Source organism: Colossoma macropomum, unplaced genomic scaffold (assembly GCF_904425465.1).
Source record: "Colossoma macropomum unplaced genomic scaffold, Colossoma_macropomum, whole genome shotgun sequence".
Lineage (NCBI taxonomy): Eukaryota > Metazoa > Chordata > Actinopteri > Characiformes > Serrasalmidae > Colossoma > Colossoma macropomum.
The window spans coordinates 18,364,474-18,386,482 of NW_023494794.1; the positions used below are offsets into that span (position 1 = coordinate 18,364,474).

General features: G+C 39.0%; 1 protein-coding gene across 6 annotated transcripts in view; it reads left to right on the top strand.

Moving 5' to 3' along the window:
- c2cd2l (c2cd2 like) overlaps window positions 1-22,009 on the top strand; it is a 34,533-nt gene that overhangs the window by 10,978 nt on the left and 1,546 nt on the right. For 4 of the 6 annotated variants that reach the window (XM_036580458.1, XM_036580459.1, XM_036580457.1 and 1 more), the window contains exons 3-14: window positions 6,886-6,981; window positions 7,121-7,240; window positions 10,914-11,027; window positions 11,420-11,533; window positions 12,003-12,105; window positions 13,315-13,447; window positions 14,389-14,453; window positions 14,838-14,959; window positions 17,749-17,920; window positions 18,894-19,001; window positions 19,192-19,325; window positions 19,826-20,063. In XM_036580458.1, coding sequence (XP_036436351.1) covers window positions 6,886-6,981; window positions 7,121-7,240; window positions 10,914-11,027; window positions 11,420-11,533; window positions 12,003-12,105; window positions 13,315-13,447; window positions 14,389-14,453; window positions 14,838-14,959; window positions 17,749-17,920; window positions 18,894-19,001; window positions 19,192-19,325; window positions 19,826-20,063 — 1,519 coding nt within the window. The remainder of the gene's footprint in view (window positions 1-6,885; window positions 6,982-7,120; window positions 7,241-10,913; window positions 11,028-11,419; window positions 11,534-12,002; window positions 12,106-13,314; window positions 13,448-14,388; window positions 14,454-14,837; window positions 14,960-17,748; window positions 17,921-18,893; window positions 19,002-19,191; window positions 19,326-19,825; window positions 20,064-22,009) is intronic. The other 2 variants (XM_036580460.1, XM_036580462.1) reach the window with 1 other exon arrangement.

The following is a 22,009-nucleotide window of genomic DNA, read 5'->3' on the forward strand; positions in this document are numbered from 1 at the left end:
AAAATAACTGTTTTCTGTAATCAAATTAATTGGACACTTTGTTCTCATCTACACTGCTCTGGGTGATCTGATAATGTCTGACTGTGTGTGCGCGTGTGTGTGAGTGTCAGAATGAGAGGATGGCATATTATCATGCCTCGGGTGTAGAATATGTCTCTCAGTGTCTGAGGCAACCTAGATACATGTGCAGCGAAAGAATACAGACTCAAGGTCAAAGCTTTGTCTCTTCTCTTTCTCTATGTCTTTCTCTCTGTCTCTCATCCTCTCTCTATGTCCCTCTCTGTTTCATGTTGGTGACTCCTTCATATGGCACAGATTGCCTGTAGTAATTAAATTGCACTTGCAGGTTTTTATTTTATGATCTAGAATGTAACGTGTTTCCTCCTTTCAGTTGTAGACATTATTTAGTTTTTCACACCTGATTGCACATGAAGCATCTGCATTTTTTCCTGTTTTCAAATTTTTGGTTTGTTTCTTTCTGCCAGGACTTGAGCCTGCATCTGCTGTAAGGTTTTAAAGCCAGAAGTGAAATTGCAGATCTGTTGAGGCCAAACTTTCCACATGAGTCACTGATATCTTCAAAAAAAAACGTCTGAGCTTCGCTGCAGGATACTTCAAGCTAGGCACTCGGGCAAAGCTGCCGGTTTTCAGGCGCTATGTCTGCGTATGTTTGTCTCACTGTTTATTTTGAGGTAGCCCTGTGTTCGTCCTCCGAAGTCGTTAGCCCTCTTTGTGCTAGAAATGGCCTGAGGCATGCTGGGAAACATTGTTGTGATTTTTTAAAAATGTTTTGCAGTCCTGGCATTGTTTTATTTCTGGATGATTGGACAGACTGGTGGTGTGTTTGAGGACGCCAAAGGGGTCCACGCCTGGGTGATTTAAACATAAAGTGACACCATATCAGAGAGGCTAGGAACAGTGTCAACACACACACATACACAATCTAGAATTTGGATCATGAGAATCATGTTTATATTTCATTAACCATAGTTGGGTAATGTTTAGGTTACCAGGCTGAAGGGGCACAAATCTGATATTTTGTCTTATTGTGATACAGATCTGATGTTCTTAGATCTGTGTCATGGATCTGAGCCACTTTCAAATGTGCTGTTCAATCAGATGTATATCAAATCGTGCCTGTGCGACCTTGATGGGAACACTCGGACCAGAACGCATGTGTTGTTTTTGTATCATTCAGCGTTAACTTGGCAGCAGCGCCTAACCTGAAGTGAGTGCCAGCAAAAGATGCAAAAACAAAGCATTCGACCCGTCCCCCCTCGTTTTACTCTAATTATGTGAGAGCTGTTCAGAGCAAATTATCTTCTTGACGAAGGGTTGTTCTGCTGGCTAGTTTGTTTGTTGTTCATGACGCACGTGGTTAATTTACATGACATTATTAATTAGGATATGCTCATGTGGGTTGTTTCAGGACACAGGTTCATTCACATTAATGACAGATTTACCTGCACAAATGTTACAGTTAGAAAGATCGGATCAAGAGCAAGAAATCGGAATTGAGCAATGCGGCTTGTAATGTTAACATAGACTTAGTCCTGACCATGCAATGAAATTGGCTAAGAGACATTCGATGGATGCCAGTGTCTCCCTATATTGTCAAAAAAGTATTAGCTGCAACAAGGAACTAGATCTCGATCAAGGAAATGGATCAAGATCGGCCCAGATGACCTAACAGGTCATGTGTTGGCCCGATCTGATCAATACTGTTTCTTAGACACAGTAACATAACTCGAGCAGGGAGTGTTACTCCAAAATGCGATACACATCAAACTCTCACTTTGTCCTTATTAATGGAAGTGAGTGTGCTATGTACAGCTAATAATTTTGAGTGATCACAGTAAAAAGCTTAAAATTGTCAATTTATGAGGGGATTTTATGATTAAGTGATAAGCTTAAGATGTCTACAGTGACAAATCTTTAATTACCTTTAATATAGGCATAGATAAATTGGATCAAATCAAATGGATAAAACAGGATGAGAAGACACAAAGTCATGAGGTAGAGAAAAAGAGCTGTATGACCTTTCCTCTAATTTGACTATTGCGTTTAAATGTATTGCACAGACTAGTTGAAGTCTCAAGCACATCGTATGCCTCAGCACTGGCAAAAAGATCAGAACTTTGTGGGATGTAAATAAATTGTTAATCAGCTTATGTGTCATCATTGTCTAAAAATCTAATAAGAAATATCAATAATGAAACTGTGGTATAACCGCAAGACACTTGATGTAGACATAGGACTTCAGCTCAGTATTAAGAAGACTACGTTTTTTGATAGATGATGAAAGAAACTAAGCTAACTTTAGCATTGATTGAGAAGATGTGGAAATGGTGGACAGCTTTTCTTACTTATTATTAATTATTAACAACAGAGAACGCAAGAAATAAAACACAGAATAGCACTCGGCAGATGAAGGATGAAAGAGCTTGGAAAGATCTTCAAATGCGATGATGTATCTCTACAAAGAAAGATCAGGTTTGTCCAGGCTGTGGTCTTCTCTGTGATTCTCTATGGATGTGAAAGCTAGGCGATGAACAAAGCGAGACAGGGAAAAAATGTAGATACCTCTGAACTTCGGTGTTGGCAAAGACTTTTGAGAGTACCTGGAGTCGGAAACGACTTGACGACACTTAATAATAATAATAATAATTGTATGCAGGCCTTTGCCCTTCTGCCTATGACTGCAGCACACCAGTGCCAATATCTCACTATGGAGCGTTTCTTTTCATATATTATTGCATAAATCACAACCAAGAGTCAACAGTGCCTGCCTTCAAGTTCTAGTTTAAGTCTTAGCCATTAACTTGTGCTTTTAGCCATGTTTCGGTTCTAAAGACCTATATCTTTGTTAACTTTGAAGACGTGTTAAGTGTTTATGTACTTGAAGTCGTTTTCTTGTTTTTGGGTGATATGTCTGATAAGGAAATCTGAGGAGGAGTTCTGCAGCTGCCATGCAAACCTTGTGATGTAAATTTGGAGGGTTTGTCATTCTATGCAAATTAGTTGTGCAGGGGTGATGCCTGGTAGTGAATTTGTGTTGTGATGTAAGCATCTCTGTACGTGATCGAAAGCAGCACGATCTATGATTTAATGGATTTTAATGTTGATCATTTTCTTCTTTTGTAGTGCTGTGCTGCCCTACTTTAAGACTTGTAATTAGACCTAATATGAACTCAAAAGTTTACAAACTGTTATCGACTAGTATTCCTCATAAAACCGGTTGCTTTGGAAAGGCAGGACTGAGTGAACATGGGGGATGATGTGTGCTGGAATGGAGAGAAGGGAGTGGGTGTGATCTTATTGTCTGTAGATAACTGTGACTGAAGTCTGACAGCTTTAACGCATTTCCTGCTGAAACCTCATATCTCATTTTTGGTCTTAAAGGATGGAGGGCAGACAGTCCTGCTTAGTCATCGTTATGTTCCTCACTGTAGTTCCAGCCATACCTTACGTTCCTGTCCTGTTTATGACAGACTACATGCCTGCACTAGAGCATGCAGCCATATGATATCTTTGACGAGCTCAACCACCACTTTTGAAAACCACACAACACAGTCTCCCTCTAGTAGTGTAATGATATACAAATTTAATCATACAATATGTATTTTGGTTTTTTGGCACCACAATACAATACAATATATATAATCAATCAAAGCCCGAGCACCTGGTGAAAACATAATCAACAACAAACAGGTACTTTTCTTAGAAGATATCCCTCCCTTTCGTTTATTCAGTATGCAGTCAAAATGTCCAGTACTATTTATTAATTTTTCTTTGTCAGGAAACAAAAGCAGGAAGCATGTATATTTAACAGAAAATTACACAAAAAGCCTCCACCACTAAGTATAATATTAAATCTATCATTATTTCATTTATCCAGTGTCTACTTCTGTGCTCCCTGCCATTTTAACTCCTCCCTCCTTCCAACTTTAAAACCAACCACAAAAGCTGTTCCCAAAGGTTTCACTAACATTGTTATCCATCAAAGAGACACTAATATTCACACAAGCAACTGCCAAAATACACTTCAGCTGCTTTGAAATTTTCTTTCCCATGTGCATCTAAAATGGTAAAAGGAAATATTTCTGAGGAGATTAAATATAAGAAGTGGGGAAGGGAAAGTCAAAGGAGAATAAGTGGAAATCAAGAGTTTCCAAAACAGGAGTTCAAAAAACTGACTTTTCCACAGTATATATTTAATTATATATAAAATAGTTAAAATACACACAAAATGTAATAATGTCAGGGTGCTAGAACATGTTTCTTCTTACTTTTGTGGTTGTCTCTTCAGTGAATATTGAGGAATGTTATTATTCAATATTATTCAATCCAATTCAGTTATGTCAATATGTTTAATGTCACTAATATTAAAAATATTTCTTGTAACATAAAATCGAACTATATTCAGTATCGTAACTCCCCTAATGATCACACATCTGTACCTCCACACTGCTGAGAGAGAGAGAGAGAGAGAGAGATTGCCATAAAGCAATGATGAACATATGCCATGACAATAGGGGATTTGTGTCCTCTCTTCCTCTGCTCCACAGAGCGCTGAGCCCAAGCCAGTTGAAGCAATCCAGTCAAACACAATTACTAATCCCTTTGGCTCATAGAGAGAGAGAGAGAGAGAGAGAGAGAGACAGAGACAAACAGACAGAGACAAACAGACAGAGACAAACAGACAGAGACAAACAGACAGAGACAAACAGACAGAGACAGACAGACAGACAGACACCGGAAAGTATACGAGAGGAGGAAAACCCTGACTCTGTTGTGAATTATGTTTAGACGTATCAAAGCCTTGACACAATTTCTGATTCTCACTCAGGAGGACTTCTCCCTTGCTTTAGAGTTACAGAGTTCTTTCACTCTGTTTCTGATTGCATGAAGTATGAAGTTGGGGATGTGTGTGTGTGTGTGTGTGTGTGTGTGTGTGTGTGTGTGTGTGTGTTTAATTGCAGATTGCAGATAATTTAATGGATACGCAGTGTTCGTAATTTTTAAAACAGATCTGAACTGGTATTGCTAATAGCATAACCTTTAGAATACAAACGAAATGCATCCCACTGGGCCAGTGTAATTGCAATGTGTTCTGTAAAAAGAAACTCAAGGCACTGATTTTTGGATTACCTCTGATTTTGTGCAGTGACCAATCTGTTAGAGAGAGCATTTTTTATTCTTTATTCTTTTCTTATGTTGCATTATTTCAGGCTCAATTTGTTACATAATCCGATTAGAGACCTTTTTTCTTTGATATTAGACGCAGCATTTACTGCTGGCATCAGCTCCCAATGCACGAGTGTCTCCAGTTTTGTGAAGAACCTTGATTTAATTTTGCGTTTTAAAAGCTGAATATTGTGATAATGAATAGATGCAGGATCAGTGCTGATACAAAAAGAATTGGGTTGGTGCCAGCTCTAGTGCCAGTGCTTAATAATGTGAGTATATCAAACGGCCTCAACATGGGTGGATCTTAAAACTCTAATTGATGCCCCCTTGACTCCTCTGTCCTACCTCTGTGGTATAACATCTCCTCCTTCACCCTGTGTTTTTATTGGATGATTACAGTTAATGAGATGAAAGGATGATGTAAGTTAATAAAATTGTTGACATGGTTGCATTTTAATAATTTGAATTGTTGATAAATAGGACATACGTGTCTAAGCCCAGTAATGAATGATGAAAGTGATGTCTGAGCTCCTCTCTTTGAGGTTGCCGAGAAAGGATGTAAAGATAGGGGAGGAGGATTCAACGCCAAACATGTACCAGATAGGACGTTTTTTACTCCATTTTCACTTTCATCAACTGTTACAAAAAAAGGAAACAGAGTTGCACGACTAGAGGTATGGGATACGCCCCATGAAATCTGTTTTGCAAAGTGCCCTGTAATTCCCATGAATACCAGGTATTCTGTGTTTTTTTGAAGGCTTTGTTCAGTGTTTTGGGAGCTGCAGTAGAGGGAACCTGAGGACTAGTTTGAGAACCACTGCCTATACGAAAATGTCACAGACAGAATGTGCCCATTCACTCCGAACATTCCCTTGAGCAACAGTTTGAACAGCACTGTGTTTGCCAGCCTGCTTCTCCTCAGTCATTTCCATTAGCTGATTGCTTGCATGCCTGTCTTGCTCCATCCTGGCTTCCCTCCATGTAGCGCCGTGCCATTTTTGTGCTGATCTGAGACCAGGAATCTCTGCTACACTGGAAGTGGTTTGGGTCAGAGCTTGAGCTGAGGAACAGGGTCCTGAATCAGCTCTTTCCCACTTGGCGCCTTCCTATGTGCTGCATTATGTCATTCTGGAGCTGCGGTGTTCTGGCTCGAACCAGCGCTGGCAGCTCCAAGCCATGGCCGCCTGCCATTGTCACCCGGGACAGAGTGATGTCACATCCTGGGCTTCACTGACCAATGTGTTTTGGCCTGTGGCGCCAGCATGTGTGTCTGTGAAAAGACACAGGGGAAGTGCTCGATTTTTGCAGTGTGTAATCTCAGTTGTTTATGTAATGGCATATTTAGATGTAGAGTGCCGTGTTGGAGAGGGTTGTTGTTGATCACGAGAGATGGCTTGTTTTTGTTTTTTAGGTGATTGCAGTCAGAATTCTTGTGGCTCATTCTTAGCTCTTCAAAGCTGTTCAGTGTGTGTTTTTTTTTCTGTATATCAAAAAATATGAATAGCTACACTGTTGTACACCTTGCTGTCCATAAATAGATATCACAGTGCACTGTTCATATTCAGTCTCCTTCAGCATTGTTTTGAGCTGGTAGCAGAATGCACAGATGGGAGGAGTTTTTGACTGCCCCACAATAGAGATGCCTTTTCTGCTGGGGAAATCAGTGTCAGTCTGTGTCTCTGTCTCCTTCCATAGAGCTCAATTCAGATCACCTTTGATGACAGCCTTCAGCTCCCTACCTCTGCGTCCATTGACCATGTGACTTGCACAGACCAATCAGCACACAGCATGGTAAGCCACACATCCACTTCTTTATAGTTGAGTGTTCTGGCATGAATATTTTAACCTGTGTTGAACCTGTATTGTGAAGTGTTTCAAATCCACACTGTTTTTGTCCACTTTTGTGAATTTCACTACTCTCCCCTTCCAGGTTTTGCAGTGCAACTGTTCCATTGACATGGTAACGTTCCCAGTGACTGTCACTCAGCAGTCACCGGCGGCCGTCTCCATGGATACATACCAGATCACCATGGACCCCATGAAGGCCCAGGTAAAAACTAAAAAAGAAGTAATTACATTCAGGAATATGCATATATGTGTTTATAGCTACTTTCTCAGCAATGCACAGATTAATCCAGCTTTGTAGAGAAGTGAGATTTTAAGGTGAGTCTTTTGTTTGTAAATATGTGCAAACAGTCCTAAGATGTTCTACAGTGGCAGTAATTGTAATGTGCTTAGCTGTTTCATTGTTGCAAGAGTACATTGCAAACTGAATGTACCTTAAGGCTGCAATTAGGCAGCAGGATCACATTGGATTAGTTTTTAAATCCATTTTTGCTGTGTGCTGACAACCCATTCAGTGCTGTTTTCTTTTTGACATGTTTTGAAAAGGACAAGCTTACTTGCTAATGCATCTGTGTTTGTGTCGCAAAATTTGCCATTTAGATTGCAATGAAAACATAATTAATTCAGATATATTTGATAATCTTGGATCTCTGTGTTGCTCCAAGTGAAGCCTTAGAAACTACAGTATTTCTTAAGGGAGGCACGCCTGTAGTATCAGTTTGCATGTAGGTCTCCTTTTGCCATTTCAATAATTTAATGTAGCCTTATTGTGACTGTAGGGACTATAGTTCACAGAGTTCATGTAATCAAAAGATGATATCCATTCTCCATAATGTGAATCTACATTTTTAGGGCTAGATGTGAATAGAAGAGGTGATTATTGCATTTATTCTGATTATTGATTGTGACTAATGGAGAAGCACCATTTAAAACTTAATCTCAGTGCACTCAGAAGGAAGCCTTCAGACCATGTGAGCGCCTGTAATACATCAAAATGTTTATGCGGTATTTGATAGGAACATCATAGGATCGATCAGCAAGCTTGCAGCTTACTTGGGGGAAGTTCTGTAATTCATTAGAGTGTTCCTAAGCTGACTAATGCTGTTTATTACACTGTGTTTAGTATCATCCTAAATTATTAGAAAACAGTCATCTTCAGCGCATAAAATCATACTTTTTTTCTGGAATTTTTACATGTTCTGAGTTGAACATGTGAGACAGGACAGTAACATTACATGTCGGCCTGATTTTAGCCACAGAGAACAACAAGGCTGAAGTTTGCTTTGTATTAGCCAGCTTCTTGTTCGAATTTTCTCTTTCCACCTTGAATGGTGCAGCAGTTACATTGTGGCACCTCGCGCTGCACTTATACTGCTCCGGTGCGTCCTCCCCTCTTCAGTTGCCCATATGTGGGTGTTATGGGGGTGTTCCCTGTGAAATACAATAAAAATGTAGTCACCCTAAGGTAATATTTATGCAAGTAATGCTTCTTTTTTTTTGAATAATCAGATAGTCAATGTAGTTTGCGTCATTTTTACGCATCTTCAAATACTTTCCAAAATGTTAATGAAATAAAATTGGAAAGATTAGGATTTATGTCGTTAATTTACCACTTGCGGTCAATATCAGACATTTCGTTTTATTATCATCCAAGCGATTGTTTTCCTGCTCAGGTTTTAAATTTTGGAGGTAAACAGTTGTATTTAAATGTATTTGCTTTTGTCACTGGTGCACCTTTTCACGCTGGAACATTTGAAAAGGGGAATCAATGTTTCATACCTTGTGCTGCAGACATGAATCACGCAAACACGAGCTGCCTCCTGATTGGGTAGATACATTGCATTGACAGATGGCGATTCACTTGATCGAAAATCAGCTCCGCTCAACTTTTCCACGCCACCAGAGCCAGTTTATGACCTCTTCTATTTCCCCTGTTATATCCAAAACATGATTGCAAAGCCCCAGAGGGTACCCACGAGTAAATCCTCAATGAATAAGGGTCAATGGAGCTAAACGGCTAAAATTGAGTTTCTAATTGTTTCTAATGTCTTGCCCAGAGCTTTCCTTTAATTTTTTTAAAGTAGAAGGATGTATTTCACTGTAAAAGCAAAGAAAACTGACATTTATGTTTCCTTTTTTTCTGCAGCAAATAGGTTTTGGGCAGCTAGATGCTAGCATTACACCGACTGAGTGCTGACTTGTTGGCTAGCAGAGCAGCTCTTTGGATGTTTGTGCTCATAGAAGTCATGAACATACATGAGGCACCATTTTACACTCCTATAACTGGGGTTTAAAACTGTTTTAAAATATAACAATGGTGTTAAAATGTTTTATGCTGTTCTGTGTTCAGGAAATTTATGTATTATTTTACATTAAAAATGTTTATGCATTCATAAACTATGATTTAACTCCAATGCTCCATCTTAACCTCGTTCGTTTTGGGCTCGCTCAAGAGCGCCCTCTAGTGTTCATGGAAGCATGGAAAACATTACACTGTGGTAAATTCTCCTCTCTACAAGTTCTCTGGTACTGCGTACGCAAGACTTGACATGCCGGACTCATCATGCACCGTGCAGCAACATCCTTACATTTTGTGCGTTGATGTACCGGAGCAGTGTAAATACAGCGGTTGTTATAATATTAACTGCCGCACTATTTAAGGTGAAACAGGAAAATTCTAACAAGCTGACTTCAGCTTCGTCAGAGAACACAGGTAAACCCTTCCATACTTTAGAAACTCTATTTCCACAGAACATAACAGCGTTTTTCACAACATGTCGATTCGCACAGGATTAAAATAGGTTATTTTAATTGCACGTTTTACAAAAGGTAAAAGACACTGGAATCTTTACTCACACGTGAGTGCGTAGTCTGTAAAACATACCGCATGGCGCATTCGGACAGAACTACAATCACTGAGAAACACTGGTAATAATTACATTATCACACCTCCTCATGTAAAACTAATCCCTGAATAGGGCTATAGTGTGGCTTTAAGAATGCAAACGCTATTGCCTCGTGTCATTCACAGTACAAGAATTGCTTGTGTCAAACAGAGCTATAATTGTTCCGTACATTTTTGTCCAAACCTGAAAACAACCCAATCTGAACACCCCATTCTGAGCCTGAATGACCTTACCCACAGCACAAGTTTTGGGTCTGAAACTGACCTGAACCCAACAAAATTCTCTCTGAAACTGCCCTGAGCTGACCCAAATGAAACCTGCTATTTCTAATGATAGCACAAGTTAAATTACACTGTAGCGACAATAGTATCCATCATTAACTTATAGATTAATAATATATAGAAATATAAAACATATGACATAATAAAATATAGCAAGAAGCCACGAGAGCCTGTGCGTTACAGTGATTTTATCACTGTAAGGATAAGTGTGTTGTTGGGCATGCCTCGAAGCAGAGTAATAAATAATTAATAATCACCTGTCCACCTGTTTTATGCAACTAATCTGCCCTCTCATGAATCGATTCACTGTTTTATTTTCCGCCTATCCATTTTCTCACAAATGTGGGCCTCATAGACCTTGGTGCTAAATTTTCAGCAACTCGAGTGGTCTGATTAAAAATGTTTTAAAGTAAAGAAAGTAGGGGGAAGAGTAAAGTAAGGAGGAAAAAGAAAATCAGGGAGAATGCAGGGTAAAATCTGTTAGAAGTGGGAGATGGACTGTGAGAACCCAGTTGGGTAATTTGAACCTAACCCAAACCTGACACATATTTGAGAAGTGACGCCCAACGCATGCAGTCATGTCCTGTCTGGTCCGGATAAATATTTCAAGCTGTAGTGCTGAAAGACATGTAAGTATTGATGTTAGATAATTTCTACTGTTACAAATGCTGGTGTGTGGGTGCTGCTGCAGTTGCAGGTTTGTCTGGAGGAGGTGGAGGAAGAAGGCCTGCTGGTCTCTTGGACATTTTCCCAGCAACCCCTGCCATCCTTAACCGTGACTCCACGACAGAGAGTTCAGAGAGAGGTAGGGGGAGGGAAATTACCTGAGCTATACACCAGCTTATGGTTTCTTTGCATTTTGTTTGTAATAAGTAGATAATGCTGCTCAGAGTGTGTTAATATTTAACACATAACAGCTTGTCCTCTAATGACTTTCATTTAAATTAGTGTTCAAAAATAGTACCAAAGCACTCGTAACATGCCTGATTGAGCTCAGAAACTGGTGAGCTGAATAAGATATGAGATTTAGTGAGCAGTTTAGTAATATTAATATTATTCCAAGTCTAGTATGACTGTGCTTTTAAGAGGGACTCATCCACTAAACTATGTAACAGAAATGGCACTATAATGTTGAGCACAGTGACAGGCAGCTGCTGTAGAGTTGATTTGTGTAATTAGGTTATTTCCTGTGCGTAGAGCTCCGAGGCAGAGGTGGACATGGATATGATAGCAAAGTTGGTGGAGGACACACTATATGCCACGCAACCTGCCATGATCCTCAACCTGAGAGCATGTGTCTCCAGCCCTGCTGTAAGAAAAAAAAAAGCACACATACCATCAATATCCTACCTGAGGTTCGTGTCTGTTGATTGGTTGGTGAGCTGATCAGCTTATTAGCAGAGTAAAGCAGTTTGCACTCATTGATGTCATGAATTTGCAGGGATGCAGTCTTAATTTCCTGTTCTAAAATGCAGGGGGTCTGGCTGAAACAAGCCTCTGCCTATGGACTCCAGCTCGTGTGTGTTTTAGTAGTGACTTAAAAATGTCAGATGGCATTTTTAATATAGCATTAATTTAATATATATTTTTTTATTTTGAAAATTAAATGTAGGATGAATCAGTTTAGGGGATTAAGATTTGATCTAAGATCTGAATACTTAGTTGTTTTTTTTTAATCCTTTTTTTCTTACTGTGGGACCACAGTTTGAACTAATTCAGAAGAAAGGACCACATAGCATATTCCGCTTTACACGTAACCTCTGCCCTCTTACATTTGCAGTTTCCCAGAGAGAAGAAGGAAGGGAGCCAGAACTCTCCACAGCAGAACAATGCTCTCAGACGCCTTTTGGTGCGTCAACTGAAAGCCTCCAGTGTGAAAAAAGGTAGACCTGCCTTTCAGCCACTGTATACAGATTTGTTTGCATGTTACATGTTTGCGTAGGCTTTCTTTTCATTTAATCATTTATTGAGGATTTCCAAGTAGAATAGTCTTTCTTCTTTTAAAACAAAAGACAGATTACTCCTACAGCTTAATGTCATAATTCGCTATAGAAGTCTTTGTGCTAAAGACTTTGTGTTTCGTAGGTGCTGCAGTGGTATTTTGTTCTTATCTGCGCCTTCCATGCTGTGTCATCATTCTTAAAATGAATCATAAGCTTAGAAAGATAAAATCCATAAACAGTGCACCCATTAACTGCTTTCTGTAGGTTCTTCACAAATATAGCATGTTAAAGAGCTTTCCAGCCTAAAACTAGCATTTAATATGGTATTTGCAGTGTTATGCAGTATGCTGTCGTGTTGTATCCCTCAGCCTCATCGGTTTGGCAGAATTCATTGTTTTAGATTGTTTTCATGTTTTCATTCATCAGTGTTCCACCACTACAATACCCAGCAAGCATTACACCAAAAATACTGGGAATCTCTGTAATGTCACCCAGTCCTGGCTGCTAGCCTAGCAGCCATCTGTGGACTAATAAATACAACAGAGCTAGCATTAATGTAACTCTTACCTCAGTTGTCAAACAAGATTTTTTTCTCTATCAAATGCACACAATTCAGTTGAAGAATGACAGAGAAAAAGAATCAAACTGAAGTATTTAGATAACTAAACTGTAATCTTTTAGCATGTTGTCCTCCTCATCTGACAAGTCATTTCTGTCGACGAGTAATCCATTGTCTTCATTGTAATGATGATTTCAGGACAGTTGCCACAGGCAAATGATGGCTATAATATGTTCAGCTTACTAGCAGTAACATTAGCTATCTGGCATCCTTCTACATTTGCCAGCTAGTGAGAAAAAAGATCCAAAGCAGTTATCGTTTTTCAAAAGTCCCTTCCACTTTCAAGATATGTCATTAAAAGGTTTTCCTAGTCTTTGAACCAGAAAATCTTGCTCTAGAGTTTACTGCCACACCCCTTTAGGAGGTGCGTTGGTATGTTTACATCAGACATAGCTATCTCTGCTTAATATTTTTCTTTTTGGCTGAAGTAAATCCCCTGTTGGTAAAATAAGGTAGTCTTGGCAGCTGTATTCAAGCTGTTGTGTTCAGATGTGTGGGTAAGCTGTAGGTTAGTGATGTTGTGTCTTCAGGTTGCCAGGCTCATGTCGGGGAGCTGTGCTGCGTCCTGAGCTTGGATGTCCCCGCACTGGAGAAGAGAACACGCTTCCTCACACCTTCCACCAGCCCTGGAGCCACATTGGACTGGGGAGAAGACCTCACGCTGTGAGTGCACCCTATCTGGCCAGTAACAGACTGGTCATACTAATGTCTCAGAGCTCTTCTAAGATTGTATCTCGGGTGGAAATTCCAGCTCTGATGGACAACATGAAGTAGTTACTGAGTATGAACATGCAATAGGACGGATTAGGCTTAGGTATAAGATTATATTCCACAGACAATGAAGATTCTGTATTGGAAATCTGTCTTTATCAGGAAGTTGAAAAAATAGCTTAGCAATGTGAATGTGATCTCTGCAAGAGTTTATAGAAAGCTTTATGGAATGAAAGAGTGAAGCGATCCCAACTGAGCTACCTCAGATGAAAAGAAGTCTTTCATTCAGTAATTACTATAATGCTTTTATCTTCAGCCATTTGTTTCGTTAGGTGATTTCTCTAAATGAGGCATGCTCACCAGGAGACTAAGCCTTTACAGGCTGCCCTAGATATGCTTAAACATTCTTAAGTGACCTTTTTAGCGTGTCCCTTTCATGCTAATTAAGCAAGTCTCCTTTCATGCTAATAGAGGAGAGCTGAGTGTTTTCAGAATCCTTTTATTTATAAAAGCATGAGATTGCCAGTGAATCCACCCTCCACCCTCTGGGCTGTGGATGTCGAAAGCCATTGCCTGAGCAGACGATGGGCCATTAGCTCACTTTAATCAAACCATTCATAGCATGTTCACACACTCCTGCTTTGAATAGTTCAGTGAAGTCAATATGCTGTGGTACTGTGAAGGTCTTGACTATTAACAAAACAAAGACTAGTTGGCATCCTAAAAGTTGCTTGAAGAATTAACCTTGACATGTGCATTGATCAAAAACTTCTTTGTGGTTAAACATTAGTTTATGTTTTTTTTTTTTAGTGTTTCATGTAGTGTTTTTGTGTGTGCAGTTATTTGTGAAGACATGACTGAACATGTTACAGCTGTCTTTTTCTCTCTTTTAGGGATTTGCAACCAGAAACCAAAGAACTCAAAGTTAGACTTGTGGAGCGCAACAGCAAAGGAGAACGTAAGTCAGTCATTTGTACCAAAAAACATTTTCATTTAAGTGTTTGCGGTCTTTAGCATGCTTAGAGTAAAAGAAAAACATATTGAATTTGATCATGTAAATACCCATAAAATGTTTCTCAGTTTCAGTCTCCAATGCCCTGCATAGTTTCAGGTATTCTCCCCAAAACCAAACCTAATCAAACTCATCAGCTAGTTTTCAAGCTCCTTGCAGGTTGGATAAAGATGTTTTATAACAGGGAATAGCTGAAACTGTGCAGGAAAGTGGGTTCATGAGACCAAAGAAACCTCCTCCCATCCCCTATTCAAATTATTTCCAAATGGAAGGATGGACACCCTTTGTGTTTACTCTGGCACAATCAGGTTTTTCTGTCCCATCTGGCAGAATTCTTGCCGGGTCATGCCTGCTTATCACTGGATCTCCCTAGGAGGAGTCCCAATGGACTTCACAAACTGTCCATCACACCAGGTCATGGTCTGGCACCGACAGCTACTGTCACCTTGGAGGTGAGTGGGATGTTGGAAATGGTATTCAGTCTCCTGGGTCTCTCCTGAGCATTTAAGTATGAAAAGTATTGCAATTCCACCCAGTTGGCAATTCTTTTTATACCTAAATGTGTTTTGTCCTAAACTAACGTACCTTTTGGATAGGGCTGGCCTGAACAGCATTTTACCGGCTTTGTTGATATTTCCAAATGATCTTCCAAAATCATCTTTAAAGACAATTATATTTAAAGCATATTTAGTCGTCTGTCTGACAGAACAGATACGCTTCCATATTAATCAGTGTTGCAGTTCACACCAGCTACGCTAGACATGCATCAAAACATTTCACAAGGCCATTTCTTTTTTTTATTCGTAAACTCTGAAGAAATCCAATCAAATAACACAGCCACTATTATCTATATCACTATATTTCTGTTATGTTTTGAACTACAACTCTGTTTCCAAAAAAGTTGGGACGCTTTGCAAAATGTAAATAAAAATCAGAATGCAATGATGTGCAAATGATTTAAGCTCATATTTAATTGAAAATAGTAAAGACAACATATCAAATGTTGAAACTGATAAATTTTACTGTTTTTTGAAAAATAAAAGCATTTTGAATTTGATGCCTGCAACATGTTTCAAAAAAGTTGGGACAGGGGCAACAAAAGACTGGTAGACTTGTCTAATGCTAAAAAAACACCTTGGGGAACATCACAACTAATTAGGTTAATTGGCAACAGGTCATTAACATGATTGTGCGTAAAAAGAGTGTCCCTGAGAGGCTGGGTCTTCCAGAAGTAAAGATGAGGAGGGGTTCACCACTCTGAAAGACTGCACGGGCAAATAGTGCAACAATTCAAGAATAATGTTTTTCAATGTAAAATAGCAAAGAACTTTTGCATTGCATCATCTGCGGTACATAGTATCATTAAAAGATTCAGAGAATCCAGAGAAATCTCTGTATACTCACTACTGGCTGGCAGTGGTCTCCAGGCCCTCCAGCGGCACTGCATAAGAAACAGACACAATTCTGTAGTTGAAATCACTGTATGGGCTCAGGAACACTTCTGAAAACCACTGTTTATGAACACAGTTCGTCGCCGAAACCATATATAAACCCGAGCTCATTGAAAATGGTCTATGGTGAAGTGGAAAAGTGTCCTGTGATCCAACAAATCAACATTAATTCCTTTCGGGAATCATGGACACTGCATCCTCCAGGCTAAAGAGGAGACGGACAGTCCAGTTTGGGAATGCATTAGTGCACATGGCATGGCTTGACTTCTGTAAAGGCACTATCAATTCTGAATGATACATATAGGTTTTGGAGCAACATATGCTGTCATCTGGATGACATCTTTTTCAAGGAAGGCCTTGCTTATTTCAGCAAGACATTCTGCATGTATTACAACAGCGTGGCTCAGTAGTAAAAGAGTCAAGGTGCTAAACTGGACTGCCTGCAGTCCAGGGCTGTCAAGCATTGAAAACATTTGCTGCATTATGAAATGAAAAATATGATAAAGGAGACCATGAAACTGAGCAGCTGAAATCCTATATCAAGCAAGATTAGGAAAACATTTCACTTTCAAAATTATAGCAGTTGGTCTCCTCAGTTCCCAAATGCTTGGAGAGTGTTGTTAAAAGAAGAGGTGAACAGGATTTTGCCCCAACTTTTTTGAAGTGTGCTGCTGGCATCAAATTCAAAATGGGCAAATAATTTTTTTAAAAAAAGAAATAAAAATGCTCAGTTTCAACATTTGATATGATGATGTGTTAATATGATACTATTTTCATTGAAATATAGAATTTAAATGATTTACACATCATTGGGAGCGGGGTTGTAAATATACAATAATAATTTACTTAAATATAGTCATTTTGTTTATTGTGGTAGTAGCAGAGCAGCTCCTATGTTGTGCCAATGGTGTGTGTGGTGGAGATTGTTTTCTAATACAATGGTAAAAACTTGTGACTTCACAGCTGCTTTTGTGATATCAATAAAAATTTCTGCATTGTTACATCAATAAAAATGTAAATTATGTATAAAAGCTCAAAAGACGTGTAGGTTCACGGGTTGTTTTGGATAATAAATAAAATGGTTATATTTGTGACCCCTGGCCATATCACAACCCCTGGTTCCTGTTACCACCATTTTACATCAAATTGCTCTGAATGACTTTGTTTACATCTCGACTATGTTATGTTGAAATTTTGAAAAATCGGTGGAATTCCCCTTTTATTAGAAAAGAAATAAAGAAAAACAACTAACATTCCCACCGGAAGCCTTTGCTGTTTACATTTATTTTAGGCTGTTATTTTTGTGGCTAAACAAAGACAAATCCCCTTAATACTAAACAGGAAACTGATACCAGAATAACAAAGGTATACTCTATATTAACATTGTTCAGGCCAGCCCTACTTTTAAAAACATTTGGACCAAATTAATAATTTATTTAAAAATAATGAAAACTCTTCATTATCCACTGCATTCCTGCAGATGTAGTGGGTTATGCAAAAGAATCTGTTGTTTACAACGTCCACAACGCTTCAGCCAGTGTCTTCCATCACTGATATGAGTTGTGATAAGCTACTGTTTTAAATGTCTCAGTGAATTATTTAACAGAAGCGTATCTCCTTACTTCAGACTACCAAATAGACTGACCACTTGTCCCTGATTAACTCAGTAACTACACATGGCTATCCATCTCTGTGACCATGGTCACTTTCTTTGCATTAGGTTTATTTTCAGGCTGTTTACGAGTGTGTTCTGTTGTGATCTGATTTTTCAATGTTTTGTTTCTTTGTAGCTCCTATACATGGAGTTGAATGATATGCGTGGATGTCAGAACGCCACACCACTTCGCTCCTCACTCACACCGTCCAAAAAGGTGGACGTGGACCGCACTATCATGCCAGACGGCACCATCGTCACCACAGTTACTACCATCCAGTCACGGCCGAAGCTGGACCGCAAGCTAGGTACCTTGCTAGTTAATTCCCTTTTCATCAGAGCCAGTCCTAATGACCATAAAGTACATTTAATCTTGCATACCTTAGAAATGCCTTCTAGATGAGTGGTGATATGGGCACAGTGGGTGAATCAGTTCTGTGCCCACACAAGAGTACTTTATTTACATTTAATTTGCAACAAACATGCCCCAATTTGCCCTCATATACATATACTTTACATGAAGTATGCCCTAATACATACAGATGTTTGGATAATAAGATAAAACAAAAGTATTCAGCAGGCTCATGTGCCAGTGGTTGTCCTTAAAGCTGGAGTTTAAGGTCAAGCAGAATGTGCACTACAATAGCTTTATAGTGTTAAAATTAGTGTTTGAAAAGAATAAATTGGCAAATGATTAAAGTGTAGTAGCCTTCTTTAGATAATGTTGTTAAGTGATTTTGCAGTGAGATTATTTTCATTAAATACGGTCTGCATGAGTGATAATATGCAGTATATAAGCTTCTACTGTAGTATGTAAGCTATGTTTTGTGTTTTAGGGAGGTAATTATTTACTGTATTGGTAGTATAAAGCAAAAAAATTTTAATGGAATGTATGGTTGCAGCATTTGTTTTAATCAGTGTGAAAAAATAAGTGTATGTCCTCTAGAACAAGTATTGCTGTGTGCAAACTTAATATTATCACTTCTTTTTTTTACCTCACAGTTTTGCTGTTTTTGACAACAATTTTGATTATTTAACCTCAAATCAAGCATTTTTCAAGCTATGAAAATATTATGTGCACTTCTACCAGACAGTTTAATCGTACAGATAAAATTAAGGTATAATAAAACTGTCTGTGAAATTTGCATGTGATTTATTTTATGATGAGATTTGACCATACGCAGCTTTAATGAATAAGGACCACTGGACCCATGACCCTCATCTGACAATTTATAACTATTTTCCTTCCTGTCTTTTCTCTACCACTGCATGTACGTATAGGCGATTCTCCCTCTAGGTCTCCGTCTAAGGTGGAGGTGACGGAGAAAAGGCCGACAGTGCTGACAGAGAGCTTCCAGAGCCAAGCCAGCATCAGCCCCACGCCCAGCAGTCAGTTCAGCATTATTAAGGCTTATAGAGGTTTATAAAACACACAGTCTGCCATGTGTCAGTGTCAATTACAGCTCTAACTTGTGAAAGAAGCAATGAATGTGAGATGGTTCTTCTTATCCTGTGCCTTAATATGAACGTTGTTCATTTTGTTCCTTATCTACATGTGTACGTATGGTCTGTATTTCAGCAGAAAGCCCCCTCTCAAATGGGCTGGACCCCGTAGCAGAGACAGCCATCCGGCAGCTGACTGAGTCAGCCAGTAAGGCAGCGAAGAAGACCCCCACCAAGCGCAGCACACTCATCATCTCTGGAGTGTCAAAGGTCTGATGATGTCATGTGATGTTATAATGATGTCACTGTCTTTTTATTGTCAATTTTAATTCCGCTGTCTCGGACATCTCTCTCCCTCATTAAGTTAATTTAATTACATTCTGTACTTATTGTGTGGGGCACTACATAGGCCAGCTTGTCATCAGCTTAAAGACTCTAAAATATAATCACAGCTGAAAATATCACAGACAAAGCTCTAAAAATAAGTTTCCAAGTCTTCCAAGATTCTGTCATACTTCGCTTCTAGGAGTTTTATACATTTAATATCTGTTTTAAGTAAATGCAAAATCAATGGCACAACGACGAAAGCTCTTTGTAAGCTAATGTACCTTAATTACCCCACATAATAAATCATAATACATTTAGGGTAACTCATAGGTAGCTTATTGCTTAATCACCTCATCCTAGTGAGCTCCTAGCTTGGGAATAAGCCAAATTAACTAATGCCTAGGCTTAGACCCTCTTTTAAAATCCCTCTTTCAATCCTCCAGGTTCCCATTACAGAAGATGACTCTGCATTGTCAGTGGGCTATGCTGCAGCCATGGATGCTGCCCTGCAGGGGGACCACTCTCCAAGTGGAGCCCCAAACCACCATGGAGCAACTCCCAACCAGGACGCGGAAGAGACCACGCCATCCGACGTGTCTGAGCGGCCGTCGGTGGATGACGTGGAGTCGGAGACAGGCTCTACTGGAGCGCTAGAGACACGCAGCCTCAAAGACCATAAAGGTGCCTGACTCTGGAGTACATTAGGGCACACAAACAAATATCTGTATACACCAACTGGCCATTTCATTAAGTAGTATCTACACTTTTATCTACACTCATTGTCTATTTTATCAGCTCTTCTTAATACAAGTGCACTTCTTAAATAAGCAATTACAGTTTGTAGTCCATCTTTTTCTCTGCATACCCTGCAAAAAAGCCTCCTTGAACCCTATACTCAGTCCAGCAGTGATACTGAGGTGTTTAAAACCTCCAGCAGCACTGCTGCATCTGATCCACTCATACTAGCACAACACACACTAACACACCACCACCACGTCAGTGTCACTGCAGTGCTGAGAATAATACCTTCTTTGTGGTGGTCCTGTGGTGGTCCTAACCATTGAAGAACAGGGTGAAAGGGGGCTAACAAAGTATGCAGAGAAACTGATGGACTACAGTCTGTAATTGTAGAACTTCAAAGTGCACCTATATGATAAGTAGAGCTGATACAATGGACAGTGCGTGTAGATTCAAGGTAGGTGTACTAAATGAAGTTGCTGGTCAGTGTTTATAGTAACAAAGGTGTGTACACACCTGACTGAATATATGTTTTTTATTAATCTAAATAACATTTTAATCTAAAGGCTTAACAATAAAAGTTGATAAAAATGTTTCCAAAATGTTAAGCTCAGCAAATAATAAATAGAAATTGTGCAGTATGGTTTGATCTCTGTAGAGGATGTGTTAACTTATTTTCACTCAGAAAATCAACAAAACCTGGAATTTGACTAGAGGTATTTAAACCTTTGTATATGGATGTATCAATATACAATGTTTCTGAAACAAGATGGTTGATTAAAAAAAAAAGGTTTTACTGTGGGCAGGACTATTTTGAAGAATCTAAAACTTAATGTAGTTTTGATTTGTTTAACACTTGTTTGTTCTTTGCATAATTCTAGATGTTATTTCATAGTCTTGATATCTTTGCTATCATTGTAAAATGTCTAAAACAAACAAAAAATGGTATATGAGTTTGTTTGTTCATAGTATTGACTAGTACTATCTGTATTATGTAAACATACTGCCATCAGAAGTATGTGAAAACACAGTGTAGTTGTTCACATTACAGGATGCGTTACTATCTGTGGTTCCAAAAACGAGGCTCACACAGCACAGTTTTTCACCCAGAGAAAGCTGTGGCAAAGCGCCAATGGCAAATTCCCGGTGCCTATCATGTGCCAAACTACAGCTAATTTGTGTGTTTACTGAGTCCATACAGAATGTGAGTGGCCTTTGTCAGCACAACGGAGAAAGCACAGCAGCCTCAGAAAATATTCAGAATTTTTTTTCTCCAGTTGCTTTGGATTGGATGGGATTTGATGCAAATAATAGAAATTTGTCTATGCCTGGAAAATCAGTGCTAAAATTGTGTAGTGTGCCCTCAGCTTAAAGTGGAATTCCACTGATTCTACAAAATGTCTCTATAAATAAATGGTAAAGATGTAAACAAAGTAATTCAGAGTGCTTTGATGTGAAATGCTCCGTTCTAGATAAACTTACCGATTTAGAGTTGTTCACAGTGGTGGTGACATCCGAAGCGTTTAATGCCTCTAAAAGCTCCCTCACAGGAAGGTATTATTAAAAAGGTTATTAAAGGTTTTAAAAGTTATTACATAAAATGCTTCCAAGGAAGCTGCTTAATGCCTGAGACATTCTTTTACATATGTGGTAAACAGAACTCAAAGGCATTTTTTGGATTAACTACTATTTTATCATTATCAGAAACTACCATTAACTAACATTGTAGCCCCTGGTTTCTGTCCCCAACACTGTAAAGAAATCTGAGTCTGTAACCTTTTGTACAAGGAACTATTTAACATCAAACCACTCTGAAAGACTTTGTTTACGTCTCAAAAATTATATTATGAATTATACCAATTGAGTTTGAATTGTTCACAGTGGTGGTG